This window comes from Acartia tonsa, chromosome 4 (assembly GCF_053477335.1).
Source record: "Acartia tonsa isolate MP-2025a chromosome 4, ASM5347733v1, whole genome shotgun sequence".
Lineage (NCBI taxonomy): Eukaryota > Metazoa > Arthropoda > Copepoda > Calanoida > Acartiidae > Acartia > Acartia tonsa.
The window spans coordinates 51586029-51613796 of NC_137263.1; the positions used below are offsets into that span (position 1 = coordinate 51586029).

At 40.5% G+C, this 27768-nt stretch overlaps 1 protein-coding gene across 1 annotated transcript; it reads right to left on the reverse strand.

Annotated features, from left to right (window-relative positions):
• Positions 1-6139: 6139 nt before the first annotated feature.
• Positions 6140-19022, reverse strand: LOC145317674 (uncharacterized). Its single transcript, XM_080158834.1, has 4 exons — positions 18894-19022; positions 17858-17907; positions 7157-7269; positions 6140-6613 (listed from the first exon to the last, which is right to left on the reverse strand). Exons 1-4 carry the CDS (start codon positions 18923-18925, stop codon positions 6338-6340), a joined length of 471 nt encoding a protein of 156 aa, XP_080014960.1. The 5' UTR covers positions 18926-19022; the 3' UTR covers positions 6140-6337.
• Positions 19023-27768: the final 8746 nt, after the last annotated feature.

Consider the following 27768-nt stretch of genomic DNA (forward strand, 5'->3'; position numbering starts at 1 on the left):
AGATCACCTTTTTAGGTCGCAAAAGTAATTAATACTTTGCACTAATTCATGGAATTGTTTGTAAGCTTTACAAAATGTCTTTAAAAATCAGCCTGTGACGTCATAAAAATGAGGGATGATAAGAGAAGTGGGAAATAAAATCCCTAAAATCCCTCATTTTTATGATGTCAAATGGCAGATTTTTGAGACATTTTGTAAAGCTTTATTGTTTGTGCCTTTTAGGCATTGCATTTTAACTATCTGCGACTGTGTAATAACACATAACAATTCCAAATTGTTTTTTTGTTGAGATTGTAATACTGTTATATAATTTAACATCATTTATGATCCATTTTTTTATTCAATCCATTAATTCTATACCTTTTCTTTATTTTTCCAGTTTTATAATAAAATACAAGATATTTTTATGTATGGTTGGAAAAGATGGCTTTTTATACATGCATTAAACTCTCTTTTTAATGGAAAACTTTTCTATTTTTTGGGTCGTCAGTATGTATCCTAAAGATAGCTTTAAGTGAGTGAGCACTAATTTGGGTATGATAGAATCATCTTAATAACTTGAAACTTTAAGTGATGGTTCATGTAAAAAATTAAAGGTACAATCTGTAAATTATTGCGACTCTATAATCACGAACAGAATAGTTATTTCTCGCATCGTATTATAAATGGCTTTCCGCGGATATAGAATGTACAATTATAAGATTAAAACTGGGTTTAATCTTATGATTGTACATTTTTATATTCGTAGAAAGCTGGATATAATACGCTGCTAGGCATAGTTTTTTCGTATGGATAAGAACTGGTTCCTATCCACCGGATTCGAATGAATACGATAAAATCCTTTAGTTTATCTAAATATGACACCAAAGTTTTACACCATATCATTATTCAATTAATTTTTATGGATGTTGTCATCCTTGTTCTTGTTTATACTTATATAAAAGTACATGATGTTTGTCTGTGTGTTTATGTATTTCTCTGACCGCTTGACCGATATGGTTTTCCTTTACAGTGAAGCTTCTTGTAGCTTTTGGTGTAAGCTATCTCTATCCTCCAAAGATAAATCGCCCCCATAAAAAATTGACCTACCGAGCAAAATTTTGTTCTTTTTCTTTTTAAAAACCTCCGAATCCCTCAAGTACCCTTAGAGGCCTCTAGGGATGTAGCCGCTAGTATTTAAGAAAGGCACGGTAGAAAATTGGTATATAATATCTGAAGTTTGCAACTTGGTCTTCTTAATTTGCTCATGGACGGAGATATGATACCTGAAGAATAACTATTTTCTAAACATTGTTTCTTGATTAGTGGAAGAGAAGAATGTCTGCTAATGTTGTTTAACACTTATAGAGTAGCTTTCCTTACGAAAAAATAAATTTAAGAGTTAAATATCTTATTTTAATGGCATATTTTATTCAGAGCTGGATCTTTAAATCATTTTAGTAGTGAGCCAGATCGGGGTGCGCCGAATTTCAGCCAATCACAGCGCGGCATTTCATAAAATGCTATGCTCTCATTGGTGGAAAGTTGGCTCACCAATTTAAAGATTCAGCTCTGATTCATTATCCGTGTGTATGGATCAGCCCCTAGTACTTATGCTAATATGTTCACCTTTTTGCTTTTAGCCCGGTAGCTCATTAGTCAGAGGTTTTACAACTATTTTTTACTTTTTGCATTTCATTTCTTACCAGTGCGAAACTGCTATGACAAAATGTAATTCTGAGTATAGTACACACACACACACACACACACACACAAACACCAACACTAACACACACCCACACGAACACCAACACTAACAATCACACACACACACAAACAAACACACGCAGGCACACATAAACTCACACAAACTCCAATTATAACACTCACACACACACACACACACACACACACACATAAACACAAACACACACACACACTCACACACACAAACACCAACACTAACACACGCACGAACACCAACACTAGAACTCACACACACACACAAATACACTCACACATAAATACCAACATACACACCCATGGCTCTTCTAACACAATATATAAAGTTTTGTTAGGTTTTAGTTTAAATTATGAATTTCAAAATCTTAAAAAAACATAAACTTAATGACATGGTTGAAATACTAAACAAATTTTCCTAATGCTGTATTATTTAAAATCATTTATAAATGGTTCAGGAAAATCCACGAAATATTTTGGCCAAATAGGATCACAAATGCTGAAGTGATATGTCAGACATCAAACTATCATTTGCTACTGACGTACAGATCTGAAAAGTAAAAAGCTTTACTTTAAAAACAATACATACTCAATGCTCATAATAAACAATATTGGATCATGCTCATAACAAGTCTAAAAAAATCACATGAATCAGAGCTCAGACTGTTTTTTAAACAGTTTCATTGCATTAAAGATGTAGAGAATAAAGTATATTTAACAAGAATTACAACATCCATAAAAGCGAAGCTCTGAAACGGTAGGACGAACGAACATTGACACTTGTAGTGTGTCAGAACTCATTATACAAAATATAAATGTTTAAGTCTTAACAAAATTGTGAGTTCTGTTGCAAAACTGTGTAAATACAGATTACTGTTAAAGGACAAACTTACATTTTTAGAACTTGATTATAGAGATGCTTAGCTTAATGATTGTACCATGTTGTCCTAGGAATCAATATTTTATCATATTTCAAACTGCAATGGATATAGACAAGCCATTAGATAGAGTAGCTATGCTGCTAAAGAAAGGTTTTTGTGTCGCACTGGCTGTGGATTAATCTAGAACAATGCCAAACTATTTTTACCCAGAGAGAATGGGAACAATGGGATGATATGTTTATTGCACCAGTCCCCAAAGTTTTATAATAATGTTTTCTTATTCGTTGGCTAACCAACTTTGGAGAACATAATTGAATTTTGATTGGGAGGTGCATTAAGTTGATTGTTCGAACGTTTCACCCAATAACTGTAATCTACAGAAGGGGCAATTTTTTCTATCATCATTGGGGATGTAATTGTACATTAATAATCTATCGGCCATTGTCTTATCCCTTTAGATTCCTGTTTTTTACCTCTCTATTATATTCTTAAACAATCATAACGAATATATAAATAGAAGATTAAACCATGGTTGACAAAAAAGAGGATTCTTATAAAAGTTAGGTACTATTTAGAAGACGTAGTAGTAACTCTATAATCATTAACAGAATTTCCGTACGTCCATTTAAAACAAATTGATTTTTAAATTTTTAATCATATTTTTATGATTATTGAATTCTATTTCTACAGGGAACAATGTTATAAGCGAAGTATCTCAATGATTAAGTTCGAGAAAGACTAAACTACATAACTTTTGTGTCACTTTTGAGGAAGACGATTCCCTTTTCTCCCAACTCTTTTGAAGAGATTTTCTTCCCCCCTTCCCTTTTTCTTTTCCGTCATATGACGTCATATGGAATTGTCTTCCTCAAAAGTGACACAAAAGTTATGTAGTTTAGTCTTTCTCTCAAGTTCTAAAATGTAAGTATGTCCTATTGTATCCTATATGCAACAAATTTACCTGCAATTTTTTTCACTTTTTACATTTATATTTGATAAGCATTTATTTTATTTTATTTCATATAAAAACAGGGAGGGAGGGAAAATTACACTGTCAATTTATTGGTGCCCAGAGTTTTCAAACAGGTGCACTCATTCGATGGCTTAATAATATTGTTTTATTGATCAACCAGGGCTCGGCAGCCGCGCGCCTGCCGCCTGTAAGCCTCAGGGTAACCAACCTTATACAATTCTAAAAATCTACTGGAATCCCTATCACCTCCTCCGACGACGAGCGGATGCGCAACGTCATCGGGGCCACGGTCGCGGGTATTACAGTAGATCTTAGTTGTAGAGAAGCTGCGCTTTTTAAGAACTAAATTACTCCTAAAAACAATCGTTTTTAGAAATTGAAAGGTTTTGTGATTACAAGCATTCATTTTGATACATTTCAAATTATTGTTATACATGTACTTCAAATATTATTATTTGTTTCAAATTTCATTTTTTTCGTTTCAGATGACTTTAATAAAAGATCAATCTCTCAAAGCACTCGCTCACACAAAGAAGAATGATCTTAGGATCAGGGATCTAAAGGGATAAGACAATAAACAATTAATTAATGTACCTTCCCAATGGTGATACACAGAATTACAATTTCTGTAGATTACAATTGTTGTTTGAACATTCAACTTTATGAACCAACATGATGATTAAAAAAATAACCCCTTTCAGTATATCACAATAAGTGGTTTAAACTTTGGACACTCAACTCAACTATCAAATTAATCAAAATTCAACAAAAGTCCCTAAAATGTTTAAGCCACCAAACAAGAAAACGTTATTATTAAAAACTTTGGGGACTAGTTAAATAAAGAGCCCAATGTCCCATCCCTCCCTGTCTTAGGATCCATATTTGTAAATTTAAAAGCAACCCAATTTTTGCAATAATTTCAGCCTATCTTAGGTTTGATGACGACTGTATGTAGGTCTTGTTTTCAAATACATGCAATAAAAGTGCATTCGGGTTTTTTTTACAATTTCTTTATTTTTGAAGTGTCAGGGGTAAAGGGGTGCTGAAAAATACAAAAAGTTTCCAATACGGCTTAGAAACCGATTAATATCCGCTGGATTAAAACTGGTTCTCAGCTACACTGAAAAAATCATGTATAGCATCTTATTACAGACAATTTCCCACGAATATTAAAATGAATCATAAGATTAAAAACCACCGGAACCTGTCTATAATACGATGCGATAAATAACTAACCCACCTGGTTTTCCTCAAAAAATTGGACCAAAAATTTAATATACTTGTTTTAGGTTAGGTTAGGTTAAGTAAAGGATAGATCAGCCCCTGCATGGATATTATCTCGTAGTATAATATGGCTATAACTCCCCTATAGGGGCTAGAAATATGTTTTTCTTCTCAAAAATTAAAATTGGGGGGAAAGTATCTTATTGCCTAAAATATTTTTAATTTTTATTGAATGCTTTTTTGATGATTTTTATAGCTACTTCGCATACTGATGATTTAAAACGTAACTATACTTTTATTTCATGATCCTAATAAAGATATTTTTGAAGGAAAAGAGGGGGAATGGGTTAAATGTAGTTATTAGGGACTTGACTTGAAATAAAATCATAATTTTCAACTATCTATCTATTTTTAAAAGTGAAGCTTTTCTATAATTAGGGTCGGTCCGTCCGTACGTCCGTCCGTCCGTCCGCAACGGATAGCTTTTTTCGCTAATTTAGGCATGTTAGAATTGTCCTATTGATTTCAAACTTTGCATGGTGATTCCTGTAGTAATTAGGTACGATTTAGAAAGCGTAGCAACTCTATAATCATTACCAGAATGTCCGTACGTCCATTTTAAACATGTTGATTTTTCTACTTTTTTAACAACAAATTTTTATGTGATCTAATAATCCGATTGATCTGATTTTTGGTATACTGATTCCTGGGACAACAAAGTACAATTTTATGAGCGAAGCAACTTATAATCAAGTCCTAAAAATGTAAGTATGTCCATAAACATTATTCTTTATCAAGCAGTTTTTCAACAATTTTACTTACAATTTTGCTTTGACATTAATACATTTATATTCTGATTATTCAGTTCTGACACTATACAAGTGTTAGTGTCCGTTTGTCCTACCGTTTCAGTGCTTCGCTTTTATGAATGTTGTCATCCTTGTTTCTATCTATCTATACTGAATATATAATATTTCAATCTATCAATAGCCCATTTATTAATTTTGATAGGTTTGTTTATGAAGTTGTGTTTCCAAACGTTTTAACTACTAATTGTAATCTACAGACGGGGTAATTTTGTGTCTTATCATTGGAAATGTACATCAATATATTGAACTTTTAATCAAGAAGCGTGCAGAAGGAGGATGTAACAATCCCCATGTTAAAATCAAGGGAGGTTATACACCCCCTCCTTGATTTTGGTTTCAAGGGACACCCCCTAGGCAAAACCCTGTGGAGTGGAGTGGACTGTTGTAATCGAAATCAACTTCACCTGTTGTTGAGATATTGCTACGCATATAATTATAGAAAATTTTGCTTCTTCAAGTGAAATGCAAAGAAATACCCAAAAGAAGTATAAATACATATATTTTTAAAACTTACAATATCAGACAACTTTGCAAGAATTATATGTATAAAAATTTCAATAACGTTTTTTTTCTTTCTAAAAGAGGTATATAATTTTTTAAAAAACAATGATGATTAAATATTTTCAAAGCCGGATATATAAATTTTACAATTTGGGACTCCACGTGATGATTTAATCTTCATGACCATGGATCATTAGTGACCGTTTCTTTCTGTCTTCATGACCGTTTAAATCATTAACTTCATGACCATGGATCATTGTTGACCGTTTCTTTCTATCCTCATGACCATTCTTCATTATTGACCGCTTTTTCCTGTCCTCATGTCCGTGAATCATACTTCTGTCCTCGTGACCATTTCTCATTATTGACCGCTTCCTACGGTCATCGTGACCATTTTTCATGACAAAATTTGTTGACCTCTTCTTGCGTCTGAATGTATCTGACATCTAAAATGTGAATATAGTTATGTCCAGTATGGCTTCGAAACCGATAAATATCCACTGGATTAGAACTGGTTCTAAGCCATAAAGAAAAATCATGTATCGTATCATATTATTACTAGTTTTCTACAAATATAGAAATGTAAACTCATAATATTAAAACCAGTTTTGTAACCCCTTATAATTGTACATTTTTATACCCGTGGAAAGCTGTTTATAATACGTTGCGATAAACAGCTATTATCGAATCAAATTATAGACAGCTTTCCGTGGATAGTAAAAAGAAGAATTATAAAGTAAAAACCGGTTTCCGTCTGAGCTAACAAAACTGGTATAAATAATATATATTATGATTTTTATTCTATTATTCGTAAAAATTTTCTGACAAAAGTGCTAACGTTGATGAGCCAACGACGAATAAGAAAATGTTAATAGAAAACTTTTAAAACTAGTGTAATAAACAGCCTTATTTTTCCTTCCTCCTTGATGTATACATGTTTATTTATTTGTCTGTCAAACTTAAAAATTTAGTAAAGAGGGTTTACTTACTGGACTGTCTTTATTTTTCTGAAGTTCTCCTTCAATAAAGTTTGTCATATCATCCAGGGTTGACTTGAGCTTGAGCTGAGCATTCAGCAGATGCTTCATAGCAGCCTCACCATCTGAACACAAAAGAGATTAAGATCGGAAATCCTTATATACAAGTAACAGGACGTCTGTCTGTCTATCTAACATCCAGGGTTGACTTCAGCTTGAGCTGAGCATTCAGCAGATGCTTCATAGCAGCCTCACCATCTGAACACAAGAGATATTAAGATCGGAAATCCTTATTTATATACAAGTAACAGGGTGTCTGTCTGTCTGTCTATCTAACATCCAGGGTTGACTTGAGTTTGAGCTGAGCATTCAGCAGATGCTTCATGGCAGCCTCACCATCTGAACACAAGAGAGATTAAGATCAGAAATCCTTATATAAAAGTAACAGGATGTCTATCTGTCTGTCTCTATGTCTGTCATATCATCCAGGGTTGACTTGAGCTTGAGCTGAGCGTTCAGCAGATGCTTCATAGCAGCCTCACCATCTGAACACAAGAGTGATTAAGATCATAAATCCTTATATAAAAGTAACAGGATGTCTTTCTGTCTGTCTGTGTATCATCCAGGGTTGACTTGAGCTTGAGCTGGGCATTCAGCAGATGCTTCATTGCTGCCTCGCTATCTGAACACAAGAGAGATTAAGATCATAAATCCTTATATAAAAGTAACAGGGTGTCTGTCTGTCTTTCTGTCTATCATCCAGGGCGGACTTGAGCTTGAGCTAAGCATTCAGCAGATGCTTCATGGCAGCCTCGCCATCTGAACACAAAAGAGATTAAGATCAGAAATCCTTATATAAAAGTAACAGGACGTCTGTCTGTCTGTCTGTCTATCATCCAGGGTTGACTTCAGTTTGTGCTGAGCATTCAGCAGATGCTTCATAGCTGCCTCGCCATCTGAACACAAGAGAGATTAAGATCAGAAATCCTTATATAAAAGTAACAGGGTGTCTGTCTGTCTTTCTGTCTATTATCCAGGGTTGACTTGAGCTTGAGCTGGGCATTCAGCAGATGCTTCATGGCAGCCTCACCATCTGAACACAAGAGAGATTAAGATTATAAATTCTTATATAAAAGTAACAGGATGTCTTTCTGTCTGTTTGTCTATCACCCAGGGTGGACTTGAGCTTGAGCTGGGCATTCAGCAGATGCTTCATGGCAGCTTCACCATCTGAAGAATAAACCTTTGGTAATAGATGTATAACCAGACAACTACCTGGATCCCCCTGTTGGAGACCTTTTTCGTCTGCTAGCAAATTGCTTTTTGCATTTTAGTAGCGAATTGGTTGTGTTAATATTCACGACGCTATTGGTTGATTTTCAAAGACCCAATTAAAAGTCGGCTAAGGGTCCTTGTTAAGGGGAAATACAGATGTTTCACCAATTCCCCCTCTATTGTTTTACTATAATATCTGAGCGATTAAGATTTTAGTAATATATAGTATAGTATAAACATTATATAAATGTATAAAATCTAAACAAAATTGTAAATAAATTTGTTTGAAAACTGTTGTCTCAACCTCTTTCCGAGGAAGCTTTGTGTTTATCAAGTTCGAAATTAATTCCTTATCATTATCCTAAAACTAAGCGCAAATGTCGTCTTTTTTGGCTTTCCTTTGATAATGTGACGCGGCATGGATTGTTTGTATATTTTGATGCGCACGTTCGTTACTTTTGAATGAGATATGAGTGTGTGAAGATTTCGGAGAAGAAAATTGGGCCTATCATTGGTCTCATAGTGTGTGAACGACCCTAGTATACCAGGGATTTGAAACCATAAGAACTTCAGGTAGAATTTGTTAATTTTATTAGGAAGAATGGTGTATAGGACGATTATATGTAGTTTTAAAAAGGCTTTAGCCAGCTAAGCATGAACTTAATTATGATTAATATATGTTTTAGTAATTTTTATGTGCCTTTATTTTTGCATTTAACAATGATTTATTAAACCAAATAATTTTCCTTTAAAGCCAAAGTTTCCAAAGATTCTTAATCGTAGAGAAAAATGATTTTAAAAAAAAGCAATTAAGATTACGTGGTTATAAATAACTGGAATTATGAACTAATTGATTTTGTAATTTCAGGACTTTGAAATAATTTCATCAATAAATCTATATTCAAACCTGCTGTTGAAACTTGATGGTTCCTGGTATTGGGGGTTTGTATGTTCGCCAACAGATCTCGAGAACTTCCCGCTAATTCGGAAGTCAAACTCAACCAAAGTGTCATGGTTGAGACAATTTCAAAGTATCTGATGGATAGGCGTTAGCATTCATCAAGAGATCAATAGCATCCAGTGAATTATTGATGCAATAAACTGTGACAATTTTTCTGTGAAATAAGTACCTAGTGAATCATTATGCCACTAACCAAAAAGCAGAAAATTGAGCGAGCTATCGCTATTGGCAGTGAAAGGCTAGAAGTGTTTGACGAACAGTTAAAAGTGTTTTATGACAATCTAAAAGCCTGCCAAAGTTTTAGTTCATGTGAAAATGTGAATGTAAAATCAATTCGTGACATTTTTAGTGAGGTCAAGGACCAATCTGACCTAATAAAAAGTCTAAAACCTGCCGTGGAGACTAGTGAGCTGCGCGAGTTCAAGCGTGATTTGGATGAAGCTAGTGAGCAGAAAACTGTTGCAGATAAAGTTTATGCGTCGTTGGAGCAGTGTACAAAAATTCTGTACTGGCTTGACAATGATTCAGACGACGCGAGGTCAAGCACTGTCGCCAGGAACCTCGACGTCATTGAGAAGGTGAAGATGGACATGGGAGTGCTTAAAATTTCCGTGGAGTTGCGCCAAGAAGTACGTGATATGTACCGAAGGCTTAGAGAGATGGAACGTCGTTCATCTAATCTGGATGAGAGTGGGACACCTGCCATGCTCTCCAGAAGTATGTCTGCCGTGGATATTCGGAGTTCCAACCCGCAGTATGGGCGCTGGGACAACAGTTTGTTGCCGTCATTCGACGGTACTGACACGGATTACCCAAACTTTAAACAGGTCTTTAAGGATCTATGCTCTGGTTATGGATTTGCTGACCAGAGGTTAAGTCTGATGTTGTGTATGGAGAAGGTGATAACCAACCCGGAACTACGCAAGCAAGTGTCAGCGATTAGAGATCATAATGAACAATGGTCGTTTCTTGATCAGATGTTTTTATCAAACACTCGCCGGTTCATGAGGATTTTAACTAAGCTGAACAAGATGAAACCTGTGGACAAACCTGTGGACGTGGTTAGCGCAATTGCTACCTTCAAGAGCATGATGCAGGAAGTAGAAACCATCGTTGGTTCTGCAGCTAAGGATTACAATCACCTAACTCTTATTCATATTTTTAAAGACAAGTGCCCTGAAAATTTGAGAGACAAAATTATGATGGAGCTAGGTAGCATGAACCAACCAAACATCCCGAAGATTGTAGAACTGCTGGAGAGGACCAGGGGTGCCATGTTGGCCGGTGATATGTCCTATGACACTAACGCCGGCAAGAGAAATCGTGACAGAGCTGCCGCCGCACAAGTATCTGGCCGCAGCGACAATAAGAATGGAAAGGCTGGAAAGGACAAGGCTTCCAAGTGGAACAGTGCATGTCCTGTGGAGAGCTGCAAGGAGAAACACCCGATTTTCCGTTGCCTCACGTTTAAGAAGATGGATGTGGTTGATCGAAAGAAAGTTGTCCAGCAGAAGAAGTTATGTGAACTCTGCCTATGTGACGGCCATACTGCTGACAAGTGTAATAAATCGGATAAGCTTGGTGTTTGTGGTACCAATAATTGCGACAGATACCATTCTAGGTTACTCCATGAGGCCAGTGCTGGTGTGAATACAGTCTACAAGTCAAGTTCTGCACCCAGCCCCTGTACCTTCTTACTTCAGTTAGTTCCTGTTGTAGCACCTGGCGGCGGCACCTGCCACGCCACTGTGATGTTTGACTCTGGGGCAAATTTGCCACTTGTGTCTGAGAAATTATCCAACAAGTTGAAGCTGAAATCTACCGGCAGATATACAACTATTTCTGTAGCTGACGGCAGTGAGTCTTCCTGCCGCAATGTTGTGTTTTATCTGAAGGATAGGGACGGCAATTTGAGGGAGTTTGAGGCAGCTGTCATGCCTACCCTCGGCGGGGCCAACGAGATGCGCTCGGTCCACCCCGAAACTGCCGCCGAGATATTTAAAATGCCGCCAGAAAGGTTTACATATATTAGTGGAGGCTTAGATATCATCATTGGAAATACACATCCTGACGTGTTTCCATCAACCTACCAGAAAGTGGGCCAGTCTATGTTGTGGCGAACCATTTTTGGTAGTGGATTTATCTGTACGAGTGCTGACGGTGGAGCTGGAGATCAAAAGTCGGTATATAAGGCTGTCAGTGTCAGTGGAGGCACCTTGCCAGACTTTCTGACGTCTGAATCGTTTGGCGTACAGCCGCAGGCACTTTGTCCAGGATGTACTGCCTGTCAAGAGTGCAAGGCTATGGCCGACGGCACTACCTGGGACCAGCGTGAGAGGCAGAGGATAATTGAGGCAGGTTTAACACTAGACTTGCAGTCCAACAAGTGGACAGGTCAATATGCTTATATTGAAGATCCTCACACTTTACCCTACAATGAGAGTTTAGCCCGCAAAATTGCTGAAAAGGATCGTGCCAAGATGGTCAAGGAAGGTACCTATGGAATGTATGTGGAGGTATTCAACGACGCCATAAAAAGAGGCGTTTTTCAAAAAGCCACGCCTGAAGAATTGCAGTATGAAGGGCCTAAGTCTTGTTCATCAATAGTGGTTGCTTTCAAGGAGGATTCAAGTTCCACACCCATGAGATTGTGTGCAAATAGTTCTCTGACGTTCAAGGGTACCAGTTTTAATAACATAATGCTGGGAGGCCCGCCGCCAATGCAGAAGATTTTTTATCATTTGATGCTTTTCCGCGGTTACAAGGTTGGTATAACCGCGGATATTTCCAAGTTTTATAACTCCATCCTGGCCACAGAGTTCGACAGCCAGATGAAGAGAGTTTTATTTTCCCCGACGCCAGACGGTCCTCTTGAAATTTACCTGACTAAAGTTGTGAATTTTGGCGAGTTGGCTGCGGGAAACTTGGCAGTTACAGCCCTGAAGTTGACGTCCCGCCTGTTCGGCGGAAAGAGTGAAGCAGAGGTCAAGGAGATGTATGGAGAGGGGCAGATAAACGGTAGTGAAATTGTTGCTAAACCTGAATTATGGAAGGAGCCACAAATACCTACCTACCCTGATGAGGAATTCAAGTTACCTCAGATTCCAGTTGCAGTCAAGCTTGAGAAGCACAGCTTCATAGATGACGTTATTTCGGGAGCAGGATCGAAGCCAGAAGCCAAGGAGATGATGAAAGAGGCCGACAGAATTATCGGCAAAGGTAGTTTTTCCTTCAAACAAGTCATTTATTCTGGAGATGATTGCCAGCCTACCAAGGTTCTCGGGCTGATATGGAAGCCAGCCACCGATGTGTTGTCCATCGCCACAAGAGTCAACCAAGATGGTAAAGTCAAGGGAAAGAAAGTGAAAGAGGATGCTGATTTGTACAACCTCCAGGACGCCTTGGACGAGAATCTGACAAAGAAGATGGTCCACAGGTTCGCCGCCCAAACCTTCGACCCGATCGGGCTTTGCAGCCCTATTCTGTTGAGAATTAAACTTGTCCTGCGGAAAACATGTTTGCTGAATTTGGGCTGGCAAGATTTCATTCCAAAAAGTCTACGGGATGAACTTGTTAAGTCGCTGGAGGACAGAGCTGAGGTCGCTAAACTGGAGTTTGACCGTTGTGTGGTCCCGGAGGATCCAACTGGCCTTCCATCCTTGATGATGTTTTCGGATGGGTCATCAGAGGCTTATGCATGTAATGCATATTTGAGGTGGCCAACTAGACAAGGATTTGAAACGTTTCTGCTAGCCACCAAGTCAAGAGTTGCGCCGGTCAAGTGTGAATCAATTCCACGCCTTGAATTGATGGGGTGTCAGATGTCCACAAGGTTGTCAAAGTCCATCAGAGATGCCCTGCCCTTTGATATTGTCAGAGTGATGTACTTTACTGATTCATCGTGTGTTTTATCACAAATAGTTTCCAACAGTGCTATGTTGAACACATTTAATTCTCATCGCATTGGAGAAATTCAATCTGCAACCAACAAGGATGACTGGAGGTGGGTCCCGGGGACTCACAATGTTGCAGATTTGGGCACCAGAAGCACCTGCAAGGTATCAGATTTGGGACCAGGTTCCAGGTACAGATTGGGCCCAGAATGGTTGCGCCAGGATGAAAGTGCGTGGCCGGTGAAAACTGCCGAACAAGTCAAGCAGGATTTACCACCAGAGGAGTTGAATACCAAAATGGTTAAGTTGTGTTCAATGAAAGTTGCCGGAGAAGCCGCTGAAGATGTCTTTAGGTTTAAGCACAGGAGATCATTTGGACAGGCCAAACGTATTATGGCAGCTGTCCTGCAAGTAGCGAACACCTGGTTGAAGAAGCTAAAGAGCAGACAAGAAGGTAAGACTACAGCCGCTGGTAGTCATGTAGCAGCCGCAGATTCTGTGTACAAGCCGTCTTTGTACAATTTTATGGCGGCGGCGGAACTTTTCATTGTGTCACGAAGCCAAGATGATGAGTGGATAAATGACGCTAAAGGCAATTATGCGTCATTGAATCCATTAGTGCATGAAGTATCATTGACCTGGCCTGTCGTTGGTCCCGGAGGAAATTATGTGACCAGGGAGATGAGAATTCTTAAAATGGTTGGACGTGGGGAGCCCGTTATTGACGCCATTACTGGTGGCCGTAAAATGATATTTGAAGACATGCCAGGGTTAATAATTTTGGAGCCTGGTAATTGGTTAGCTGCTGTTTTTATGAGAGAAGCGCATGTTGAGCTTCACTCTGGTGTCCGTGGAACCTTAGCTGAGAGCCGCCGTTGGTGCTGGATTGTGAAGGCAAGGAGGTTGTCCATCATGGAAGTGAAGAAGTGTTGGCCCTGCAGTGTTGAGAGGGCTAAGGAATGTCGTATTACCATGAAGGATGTGTTACCTGACAAGTTGGTCCCGAGCAGGCCTTTTGAAGCTGTGCAAGTCGACCTGATGGGTCCGCTGGTTACGAGGAGAGCTGCCGCCAAAACGAGGAGTCAGACAGCAACGAAGAAGGTGTGGGTGTTCGTGGTGGTCTGCAGGTTCTCAGGGGCGTTATGGTTAGATGCCTTGGAAAAGTATGATACCAGCAGTATCCTGTTGTCCCTGCGCAAGTTAGAGGCTGTTCATTGTCTGCCGAAGGTCATAGTAAGCGACATGGGCACACAATTATCCGGTGCTCGCAAGGTTTTAGAGCAGAAGTTGGGCAGCCAGGTAGAGTTTTCTTGGTCTCAGATCCCGGCCCGAGCCCACCATTTCATTGGGCAAGCTGAGAAAATGGTGGGATTAACCAAGAGATTGCTGTCCAAGAAGTTGGTGAATAGTTCTGTTAATTTCAACGAGCTCCTGGTGCTGTTGGCGGAGGTTAGCAAGTTGATGAATAGCAGACCATTGACGATAGAAGCTGCGAACGACGTGGAGAATTGGCGGCTGATTACCCCTGGCCAGCTGCTGGGAAATGTTGACCGCCAGCCGTTGTGCAATGTGGCGATGAAACCGGAGGACCAAATTTCCTCCAGGTTGAAGTTGTTAGAAGATTTGTCTGCCCAGTTTTGGACTGCCTACCGCCAGGAGATCCTACCGAAGATATTACGGATGTCCAAGTGGAAGGATGAGATGGCGGAGCCACTAGCTGACGGAGATATAGTTCTGGTTATGAGTACCAATCCGCTGATGAGATGTTTGAGGATGGGCCGAGTGACGAGGATTGAGGATGGGAGAAAGACTGCAAGAGTCTTGTTCAGGCTGACAGATAAATCTCCCCTGGAAGAACATGCTGTATCAGTCAGGCAGTTGTTAAAAATTATGATTAATAATTGATTCTTATTTTATGGAAATTGAGATTTTTTTAGTAAAAAAGCCACATTTTTCATTTGCCTATTTTTATGCCTAAAACAAGAATCAAATGAAATGCGATTAATTTTTATTCTATTTCATTTACTCAAATTTAATTTTATTGAGTTTAATTTCTTTTCAAAAGTACAATTCATTATAAAACTTACCTGAAAAGTTTTACCAAAAAGGAATAAATGTGTCGAGGTTGCGTGATTCGATATTTATTCTAAGAAAAAAAAATCAAGTATTTTTTAGCAGATTTTTTTTAAAATTATATACGAATTTCAATCAAGTAAAACATTTTTATTCAGATCAAGGAATGATTGAAAATTCATATTTAAAGTCTCATATTTTTTTTCACAAAGAAAAACTGGTATTGTTTTCATAATTCCGATGAAAATTCTAACGAAGATATTATTATTTTGCTATTCTTTAAGTATTAAAAAGTTTTATTGTTGATTAAGATAGTACAGTTCTTATTCATTAAGTTTGAAAAACTTTCTGCCCAAGGATTTTGAAATATTTTTTCTTACTACTCTTTTTGATGCTTAACAAATTTAGTTTTAAGTACCTATAAATCTTAATTTTCTTGTCTAAGATTTATTTCGTTTTATTTTACCATTATTGTTTACATTTCAACCTGATTTCGTAGGTACTTATTGATTTATTAATAATGATTTATTACCTATTGATTATGAAATGATTATTATTTAGTATAAGTTGTTATATTTACAACATCATGATTAATAGGATTATCTATTTTAGGATTTGTGTATGTGATCTTGTGATTGTCATGTGCATGGAATGTTGTATGGTACAAACCAATCCTCATCCTTCTATCCTAAAATGTGAGGTATTATGAGTCCTAGTGAGGAGTATAATATTGTGTATGCATTTCACGGGGTTTCATTTAGTTAGGAGCAAAATTGTCACGTTTTCGGGATGTGGCTATTCTCATGTGATTATGGTGAGTTGAGTTTAGTGAGAAATGTTGCTAGTGCTCAGCGCAAAAAAAAACCTTGAATCTCGTTAAGGAAGTTAATTTGACTTTCAAACGGGGGGTGTGTCTCAACCTCTTTCCGAGGAAGCTTTGTGTTTATCAAGTTCGAAATTAATTCCTTATCATTATCCTAAAACTAAGCGCAAATGTCGTCTTTTTTGGCTTTCCTTTGATAATGTGACGCGGCATGGATTGTTTGTATATTTTGATGCGCACGTTCGTTACTTTTGAATGAGATATGAGTGTGTGAAGATTTCGGAGAAGAAAATTGGGCCTATCATTGGTCTCATAGTGTGTGAACGACCCTAGTATACCAGGGATTTGAAACCATAAGAACTTCAGGTAGAATTTGTTAATTTTATTAGGAAGAATGGTGTATAGGACGATTATATGTAGTTTTAAAAAGGCTTTAGCCAGCTAAGCATGAACTTAATTATGATTAATATATGTTTTAGTAATTTTTATGTGCCTTTATTTTTGCATTTAACAATGATTTATTAAACCAAATAATTTTCCTTTAAAGCCAAAGTTTCCAAAGATTCTTAATCGTAGAGAAAAATGATTTTAAAAAAAAGCAATTAAGATTACGTGGTTATAAATAACTGGAATTATGAACTAATTGATTTTGTAATTTCAGGACTTTGAAATAATTTCATCAATAAATCTATATTCAAACCTGCTGTTGAAACTTGATGGTTCCTGGTATTGGGGGTTTGTATGTTCGCCAACAGATCTCGAGAACTTCCCGCTAATTCGGAAGTCAAACTCAACCAAAGTGTCATGGTTGAGACAACTGTTTAAAAGAGGATACTGTTTAGGGACATACTTACATTTTAAGGGCTTGATTATAGAGATGCTTCAGTTGTTCCAAAAGGAATCAGCGTTAAAAATAATCAGATGAATAGGATAAATATATCAAATAAAAATGATTTTAAAAAGGTTTAAAGCAGCATTTTTTATATGTACGAACGGGCTTTCTGGTAATAATTATTGAGTTGCCTCGCTTTCTAAATCGTAACTAACTGTTATAGGAATCACCATACAAAGTATGAAATCGATTTGATATTATATAGGATTTGAATTGTAATATTAAATTTATTCAACAGAAAAAAAATAATTTTTAAGATTTTCCAACGAGATGACGACATTTAAATTGAGCGTTGCAACACTTGAAAGAAGTGAGTATTATGAATTAAAACAGATTTTATTCTTTTAAAACTTTTAAACTTTGGAAATTTATAATTTCTACATAGCTTATGTTTAAAAGTTGTGTAAATCCTTAAACAGTTATAAAACAAACAAATAGGTTTTTACAGAGCTTGATTACAGCCTTTTAGAAGATTTCTTTCCTTTTTAGACCTTGCCTAACAGAATATAAAAGGACCATCATGGCTATCCTATTTTATAAAGTAGTAAGCTTCTTTTGTCTGTAGCGAAGGCTAAAACGACGGGATGAACTATTTTTAGGAGGGTATCTTATTATTCTTCACCCTCCCAATTAAAAATACCCCTCCCCCCATCTCATATTTTTACTTTTTCTTTTAAAAACTCAAAATGAAAATGAGAAAGGTGTCGCCCTCCCCCCTAAAGAGCCCCTAAAGGCTTCTAGGGCCGTACCCGCCTGTCTTAATAAAAATGTTATTAATTTATTAAATGTAAGTTACCTAATGCAGAATCCTCATCTGTATCCTCTGCATAACAAGATACTACCAAACTAAAATAAAATATATAGACAATAATTCATATGCTCGTTCTATAGTCATTAGTTGTTGCTTTTATATTTTAATTATATAAATTTAATTTTTGCCTAAAACCTTTGGACATATAATTGTTCAATTGGAGGATTTTTTTTTATTTGCGAAACCTCGCAAAATGGCAAACCCAAAGCTCTTCATAGTGTCTATAAAAAATGACGTCATACAATACAAATGACCAATGATTGGTCAATACACAAACTAAATTAACAATAGCAGGCCAGTATACTTTTTAATTGACCAATGGTAGGCCAGTATTTTTATATGCACTATAAAAAGCTTTGGCAAAACATAATGAAATTTGTAACCTAACAGAATAATACAATTAGTATCTAAAAGGTTAAATCGTCCAATATTTTTAACCTACTATGTAATTTAAATAGCTCCCATGACTAGCTACAGCCGGGTTTAGCTGGGGGGAAAAAATGGTAATGCGTACCCTATAATAATTAGCCTTATAGCCGAGTCGCTTATAGACATTTGCAGCACCCACATGGCGACATTTTTGTAAATATACAATCCTTTTTTTCTCCCCACTCTGGACCATAATTCTATTATAAAAACTTGTATTAATCCAGCCTTATCTAAAAATACAACCAATTCCTTCCTTTTTCCTAAGTGGGAGTCGAACTGTTTGTGATTTTCTGGAAAGCAACCCACTAGTGTTTTCATGTCACACGAGTTTTCTTTGATATCTCAAACCAATTTCCCTATTTTTGAGTATTATAGACTATGAAAGATAAAAAACATTTCGCGGATTTTTTCCAAAAAATACAACAAAAAGTATAATGTTTACCTTTCCTATTGTGTCAAGACATAAGGCTGTGCAAACCGCTTTCATGGATATTCTCAAAAAAACTGTAATATTTTTGCCTACCCTTGCTAACGAAAGTTTTAAATAAATCGAAGGTCCTTGAAAAAAAAATTTATGTAAAAAAATACTTACATAGAGGCAAACACAATTAAAGCAAAGCGCATTCTTAACTAATAGTCGGGACTAAACTGATTAATATTTCCAAATATCAAATTTCACAAATAAATGGAAATAAATTATAAAGGAATCAAAGTATTGGATACAACAGAAATTCAAGCATAAAAGAAAAGGTGAATATTTTTTATTATACACTAGTGGCTATACCTCAAGAGACCTCTAGGGGCACTTGGGGTGGATGGAGGAAGAGTGAACCCACATGATCTCAATTTTTTTAAGTTTAGGGAAAAAAATTTCCCAAAAAATTTAAAACTTTTTAGTAGTTACGATTTAAAATCATAGCAACTCTCTTAATCAAAACATAATATAAATTAGCTGTTGATCCTGAAATACACTCATGTATAATGGGGCGTCGTAGCTCAGTGGTAACGTACTGAGTTACGTTGATGAGAGTTCTAATTCTAGTCTCCATGTGGCAACTCGAATTTTTCAGTTGAATACATTCACGCAACTTCCCCTGGTTGTGTAAGAAGGGGATTATTGAGTAAGTTTGGATACTCTATAGTCACGTACATAATATCAGTACTACCCTTATTCCAAGCTCCTCTGCGGTGAGCGTCATTCATTACGGTGACTTAATTTGGGACACCTGCTATACTCGGCGAGGGTGAGGTAATAATGAGTAGCTCTCATGAGATAGCGGGTCAAGTCATAATGTGTTTGAACGTTGAGCTTGATAGCCCTAGTGGTTAAACAAAAGTGTCTCAGCCTACTCCATGACTACTTAGGTCCAAACCCTAAGAAACTATGGCTAATCAATCAATCAATTACACTTATGTAACATCATATTTTTTTAGTCTTTCGACTTTTCTTCAATTTTGTAAGCCCATAAAAGAGCCCAGTAAGCTGAAACTGGAGCCCTCCAACACCCTTTATCTACTCCTGTCCAAACTGCTTGCCAAACCTATGAAGTCTAACAAACTGAATCTTAGATTTAGAAAGCGCAGCAACTCTATAATCGTTACCAGAATGCCCGTACGTCCATTTTAAACATGTTGATTTTTTTACTTTTTTAATAACAATTTTTCATGTGTTAAAATTATCCGATTGATCTGATTTTTTTATTACTGATTCCTATTACAATAAGGTTCAATATTATTAGCAAAGCATCTCTATAATCAAGTATTAAAAATGTCAGTATGTCCTTAAACAGAATTCTGTATTTAAGAAGTTTTGCAACAAATTTACCTATAATTTTGTCAAACCTTATATTTTCATGTTTTGTTTATTCAGTTCTGACACTCAACAAAAGTTATTTTTCGTCTGTCATATCGTTTCAGAGCTTTGCTTTTATGGATGTTGTCATCATTGTTATTTTAATACTTAGCTTTGTATTGTGGTATCCACCTTGGTTAAATGGCAGACACCCGAGTTCAAATGACTACGGCAGTGCGAACAGACGTGGACACATATATTATCTCTACGCTTCTCTAGCAATCACTAAATAATATACAGATTCTATTCAGATGTTACTTTATTCAGGGTCTAAGGTTTACTAAAGATGTACAACATAATATAAATACATATGGATTAGGAATAGAGATAGTTAAAGGTAAATCATACAAGTAAAACATAGATAGTTGCAATGGTTAGGTAGATGGCTATCCCTGTCCGGGGGAGGCAGGATAGCCCATGGAACAGCACAATAGGTAGATAAGAATAGAGGGGTTGAGTGGTAGGTCTGGGTACTAAAAGGGAAGGTTTGATGATTACTGTGACAACAACAGTCTGTGTGGGTGGTGAATCTATCGGGTGAAGGAAGGCTTAGAACCGTTATCCTCAGGGCTGAGGTGGTGCTGATAACTTGGTGGTTGAAGGGGAAGGTTCCGGTGCTTAAGAAGGGAGAGGGAGGGGTCACACCCCTCCCTCCACTTGCAGGACAACTGAGAGATGAAATCAATACCGTTATCTTATATATTTGCAGGTGGCTTTACAATTGTAGAATAACAGGATTAGCTGGGTGCATAGCATCACTATAATATCTTGGTTTCCGCATGGCCCAGAGCTGCCGAATACCACAACTCTCCCCTCGGAAGGCTGGGAGGGGTTGTCTGCACCGCCAGACTTCCGACAGTGGTTGAGGCCTTCAGTTTGTTTTTCTTGTGGAATGGGTCCGCCAGGACACCAGCTGCTGACGGTGGTAGACTCCAGCTTTCCCCAGGTCGAACGGGATCTGCTATATCTGCTGGAGTAGCTGGTTCTGCTGGATGTTCTGGCCGTTGGATGTGTACTTCTGAGGCCACCCTGGCAACCTCCAGGGGTGGCACAGCACATGAGGGGGCTTGGACCAACAGCCGCATGGTATACATCTCTTCAGGTTTCTCTACTGGGCTGGTGGTCTCCATCTTGTTGGTCACCTTGCTGCTGGCAGGCTGGTTACTGGATGCAGGCAGAGCTTCTTCGCCCTCGGGGCTGGTCAGGTTCATTCTGCTCCCAGGGTCTCTGTCAATGCGGGCAGGTGGTGGTTGCCATACTGTAGGAACGTTGCCTCCCTCAGGCTCATCCTGGACATTGGCAGGGTGGTGCATGGCAGTCAGACCTGCAGGGTAGGGGAAGGTAACAGTCCATCCCCTGTGCCGGAGGCTGTCTTGGATCTGCAAGGTTGGCTCCGCTCTAATTGACTGGGGGACAGGCCAATCCACGGCCACTGCTGCTGGTGGACCGGAGGCACAAGGCCCCGGATTTCCTCCCCTAGCATGAAGGTGTCCAGGCACATCGTCTCCATCTTGGGTAGGCATAATTGTTGGGAATCCTCTACTTCTATGGTTAGGCTCGGCACTTGATGCATCTAGTTTAGTTACTCCCCAGGCAGCGGCCAAAGCTTCTTCAGGTTGGCTGGTAATGGCTGATATCCTGGTTCCTGGGGCAGATGCAGGAGGCGCAGGCAAGTTTGACCCAGCACAAACTTCCTGGTACACCAATGCAATACAATTACCCTCGCTTGGTTGAGGGGGGTAGACAGCTGGACGCAGTTGAGTGTGAGGGACAGCTGGACTCTCCCTGCTGGCTGGGGGCTCTGGCTGACTGGGGGTGACGGGTGTCACCCCTTCCTCTGGGGCTGCGGGCTCGTTCCGGGGTCCAGGTCTCTCGGTGGCGGCGACGGTTGTCGCCCCAGGCACCAGCGTGGGGGCGCCGGATAGCACCCCCCAGTCTTCACAGGGGTCCAGGTCTCTCGGTGGCGGCAACGGTTGTCGCCCCAGGCACCAGCGTGGGGCGCTGGATAGCACCCCCCAGTCTTCACAGGTGGCCGCGACGGTTGTCGCCCCGGACATCAGCTTGGTGGTGCAGGGAAGCACCTCTCGTTCTTCCCAGGTGGCGGCGCCGGTTGGCGTCCCATACATCGACTCAGACTCGCTGGCTAGCGCCTCTTGCCTCTCCCGCTCGGCGGCCGCCAGGGCCTCCCCGTACACCGTCCCGGTGGCGCTGGGTAGCGCCCCTCGGCTCTCGCTGGGGGTGACAGGGGTTACCTCCTCTTTCGGGGGACGCAGTCTGACGGGTACCATCATGTTGAGGCCAAACAGCAGAGGCCGCAGGACTTCTGGCTCCGCAATGTTGGTTGGCTGCAAGAACTCCGGTCCCATGTGGTTGAGGCTGAAGCCCAGGCCAACCCGGTTGGGTTCAGCCGCTCCTCCCAGCACGTTGATCCTGGCCACTATGGTCCCACCCTGAGACACAGACTCCTGGGTAGCCGCAGCCCCAGCGGCGGCAGCTGGTTGGGGTGACGGCTGGGCATCTCACTCCAGGTAGACTTGGGTGTCAGACTGGTTGTATGCAGGTTGTTGGGCTGCCTGGTGTTTCTTCATTGCCTGGTCCCAACCGGTTCTACACTTGGCAGCTGTGTGGCCGTTGAAGCAGCAGCGCTCCTTCGTCCAGCTGGGTCCCATCAGTCCGGCTTCCACAGGGTGTATCAACCTGCCAGGTCTCTCATCCTCCAGTTGGGGCACCAGCTGACAAGCAGGGTCTCCCCTACTAGGGGTCAGGCAGTGCTGGGCTGCTTGTGGTGGCTCCTTGGTTGCATTCAGCCTTCTCCCCATACACACAGGTCCTTTCCATACAACAGCGGCTCTCCTCTCCTGGGTGGCGAGGCCAGCCTCGGCCTTAGCTTCTGCAGGTGCTTCTCCACATGAGGGATCCTACCTCCAGTTACTCCAGGTAGTTGGTAGCAAAGGCCGTTGATGGTGCCAGTTGGAAGGTGGGCTATGATCTCTGGGGGGTATCTGTGGCCAGTGTGTGGACAGGTACCCACAGTGGATCCGGCAAGGCCCAGAGGATGCCATACTGATGGTAGCCTGAACTGGGTTCTGAACTGCCAGCGGGCTGTTGGTAGCTACCTGAGTTAGGCCAGAGTTGCCAGCTGGTATTGCGTCCCTGCCAGGCTCTGTCAGCTGCTGGTGGGGACTTGGCTGGGTCATGTGCAGTGGTTCAACAGAGTCGAGGCATCTGGTCTTGGAGTGTGGGGGAACAGCCTCACTGCTGCTGGTCAACCCTGCTCCCTCCTTGCTGGGTAAGGCCTTCCACTGCAGCAGGTCACCATTCTCCATCCTTAGGCCGGTCCCCAGTCGTTCCATGCCTGGGGGCTCCCAGGGAGGCTTGGGTGGCGGCTCCCCCACCCCCAGGTACACGTCGGGCATCTGGGTGAAGAGCCTATTCCCCTGGGACAGCTCCCCATCCTCCAGGTTGGTGATGCCAGCGCCAGGGAGGACCTTTCCACCCCAGACACAGGTTGTGCTGGCCCTAGGGCTGGGCCTCTTTGGCGTCTCAGTTCTGGTGGAGTCAGGTACATGTTCCAGTTCTCCGGGCGCAGGGCGACACAGTTTAGTGCCCATGGCGGTAGTGCCCATATTGGGGCTGGCCACTAAGTCTCTGAAGCTTGTCACCTTCTCATTGGGCTCAGCCGCATCGTTCAAAACACCAGGGAGGACACATACAGGTTCAACAATCCCCAGTCCAGTATCTCCATTTCTCGTGCGTTGAGCACCAACTGTACAGGAGCTGTGCAACGGACATTCAGTCATCCTTCCAGACAAGGGCATCTCAGGGACCAGGGGTCTGTGACCTTGCATGTGTTTTATGTTCACTGTACTCAACACAGTAGGCCCCAGTAATAACAGAAGCAGCACCTTGTATGAAGAAGCAGAGAGTGGTGGTGTACAGATGTTGGTGGTTATGATCCAAATGAAAGCTTCTGTCCACCACAGTGCCAGCAGTATGCCTAGGCACACAGTTAATGCCCAATCAGGTATGTCTTCTATTGCCGCACGTCGGGCTAGGGGCTGACAATTTCTCATCTTGTAGATATAGGAGCAGAGTAGAGTAGCCGCGCCGCAAAGAGGCTCGAGCCGGCTCACCCCTATTACAGATACTATAGCTGTGTAATTAGGGTGGTAGTCCACGTAGCCGTAGGCTCTGTCCTCCTGGCTCAAGATTTGCGGTGGCTGGAGCGTCCCCATGATAAGTAGCAGGGGGTTGGTCTGTTGGTGCCAACGGCTTGTTTAACTGTTGAGCCTAAGTTGTTCTCCTTTCCAGTATAGCTCTCAATTTCTGTGATAACCAGCGGATCTTAGCTTAGAGATAAAAGGGAACATGTTAGGTGTCCATAGATGTCTCTAGGAGCGTATCCGCTAGTAGATATATGGATATGTAGGCTATCTATATATGGCCACACTCCCATATATATACGTGTAAAGGAATATCCTCAGAGCTAGCTGGCTTTCCTTCTTGCTCCAAAAAAATGCACGCTTCCTCTGTATATAGTTCACAACTATGAGGGTCTATGGTCAAGGTACACACCACCAATGCCCAGTGTGGGGCATCAAGTCAGGCTATTTCCACAGGGTGGGCGTACTTTCATTAAGTTTCCATATCAGTGTCCAGTGTCATATGGTGAGGTTATTATTCACTTACTTGCAACCATGACACAAAAAAAACAACACTATTTATCACTTGGTTGCTGCACAACTTAGTATTGAGTTCTTAACACTTATGTATTTATATATACATATATTTTGCTCACTAGCCACTCAGCTTTGAGGTAGGGTTGGCAGAGCTAGGAAGATGTTGAGGGTCTGAGCTGGTCTAAGGAACTGATTTGGTTTTCCTTATCACACTGTAGATAGGGAGGGAGGAGCTTGCAAGTTCTTTTTTCTAAAAAAATATCTCTGTTGTATGCTATAGAGTGGCTCCTCTCCTGTGTGTGTGTGTGTGTGAAATCCCCTTTTCTTGCAACGCGCCTACGCGCCGTCAGAGTGCGCACACAGGTAAAACGCGCATCTATCCCTCAATCTGCTCTCTCATTGGTCCGCTTTATCTCCTTTTTTCCGTCGAATTTTCTTTGCGTCCAGAGCTCCGCTGCGCAACCCGTGAAATGCGCTCCGTTCTCCCGGTCGCTGTCTCCGCACGGTAGACGGACTTATCCAAGTGTGGGGAGAAGGAGGAGCGTGTGAGGGGACGGGGTAAAGCCGTCCTTCCCCAGATGGGGATGGGGGTGCCGCAGGTTTGAGGTGACTAGGTGGTGAGGTAATGGGGCTTCTCCCTTAATCCTTGGCTTATTCTTATGTCACCTCAATTGTATTTGCTTCAATTTATGGTGGGCCCCTCCCCTTCTGTTGGGATAAGGGGGTGTATTTGTTGTGTTGCAGGTTTGGGGGTCAGATTGTTTACCAATGCATTGTTATCTTACATCTAGGTTCTATTTTTGGCTTTATCACAATACACAACAAATTATTTACCAAGCCCTGCCCATAAATCTATTGTTTAGCTTTCACACCAGGGTGGTAATCCATAAAATCTGATATAATATCTGTTTTTCTCAATGGATGGCTGCGCTGTAGCCTCTCAGGATACTTGGAAATCTGGTATAATATCTGTCTTTCTCAATGGTTGGCTGCGCTGTAGCCTCTCAGGATACTTGGAGTTAACGTAGTTTTTTCTTCTGCTTGGTACACTACACTCGTATTTTCGCTCACAGCTCGCAGCTATTTTGCTTGTTTCAGCCAGTCGGCGGCAGGGAATGTCCCGTCCTGCAGCGCCGTGGATCCGAATCCGGGTGGTGGCGGCAGGAAATGTCCCGTCCTGCAGCGCCGTGGGTTCGGATCCTGCTATCTTTTGCAGTAAATGTTGGCCTATTTTCAGCCATTTGCAATTATTTGGCCTGTTTCAGCCCGTCCGCAGGCCTGTTTCAGCCCTTGAGCGCTCAATCCTCCGTTAGATTTCGGCGCTCTTCGCGGTTCTCCGTCAGGTTTCGCTGCTCTCCGCAGTCTCTCGTCCGATTTCGCTACTCTCCGCAGCTCGGGTTCTGCCACACTCAGTGGTCTTTCGCTAGGTTTCGCTTCGACAACTGCCGGATACAGAGTTAGACCTTGCTATCCAGGGTAGGTAATTCAGGTTGCTTGTGTCAGTTTTGCCAGTTTCACTGCTGGGAGTACCTTAGCCTCAGCTGCGCGTCTGCTCTACACTTGTGGTTTGCCGTAATCTCACACAGCTGTCACCAAAAGTTGTGGTATCCACCTTGGTTAAATGGCAGACACCCGAGTTCAAATGACTACGGCAGTGCGAACAGACGTGGACACATATATTATAGAGAAGCTACGCTTCTCTAGCAATCACTAAATAATATACAGAGTCTATTCAGATGTTACTTTATTCAGGGTCAAAGGTTTACTAAAGATGTACAACATAATATAAATACATATGGATTAGGAATAGAGATAGTTAAAGGTAAATCATACAAGTAAAACATAGATAGTTGCAATGGTTAGGTAGATGGCTATCCCTGTCCGGGGGAGGCAGGATAGCCCATGGAACAGCACAATAGGTAGATAAGAATAGAGGGGTTGAGTGGTAGGTCTGGGTACTAAAAGGGAAGGTTTGATGATTACTGTGACAACAACAGTCTGTGTGGGTGGTGAATCTATCGGGTGAAGGAAGGCTTAGAACCGTTATCCTCAGGGCTGAGTTGGTGCTGATAACTTGGTGGTTGAAGGGGAAGGTTCCGGTGCTTAAGAAGGGAGAGGGAGGGGTCACACCCCTCCCTCCACTTGCAGGACAACTGAGAGATGAAATCAATACCGTTATCTTATATATTTGCAGGTGGCTTTACAATTGTAGAATAACAGGATTAGCTGGGTGCGTAGCATCACTATAATATCTTGGTTTCCGCATGGCCCAGAGCTGCCGAATACCACAGTATGTTAGGTTATTGATATATAATATCTGTAACTATTAACCTTTAACCTACTAACAAATGTATATCTAATTTATCAATTTTCTTGGTTGATATTTTTCATATTATATCATGTATGATTTTTTCCATAGGATGAATAAATCATTTTAACACACACAAAGAAATGTGTTATATTATTAGAAAGTTACCTGTTATTTTTATTTATAGGTGGAAAAGTTTGGCCAACTGCAATCAAGATTTAACAAAAATTCCCAAAGTTTTTATGCCAACGATTGTAGTAACATGTTTATAATAATTTGGGAACCAGTACAATTTAAATTCCAACGTCCCTCTCCTCCCTGGTACAGACAAGACTAAAGATAAAAGGTTACTCACTGCAATATTAAAGGCGAGATCTTTTTATAGATTAAATTATAAAACCACGAAACCTATCAATATAAAATATATAAGTTATTAGCTTGTGTCTTCTGTTGAACAAGGTATGCTATCAAAATGGATTTAGAATATACGTGGATATTATGACAGGGGGAAAATTGTCGTCAATATAGGTTCCCAACGTTCATTCAGAAGGAGGGGAGGGTATGGGGTAAAGGGGGTGGAGAAGGTGAATCATTATTTTAGCCATCTGCGTGTTTCACTATATTAGAG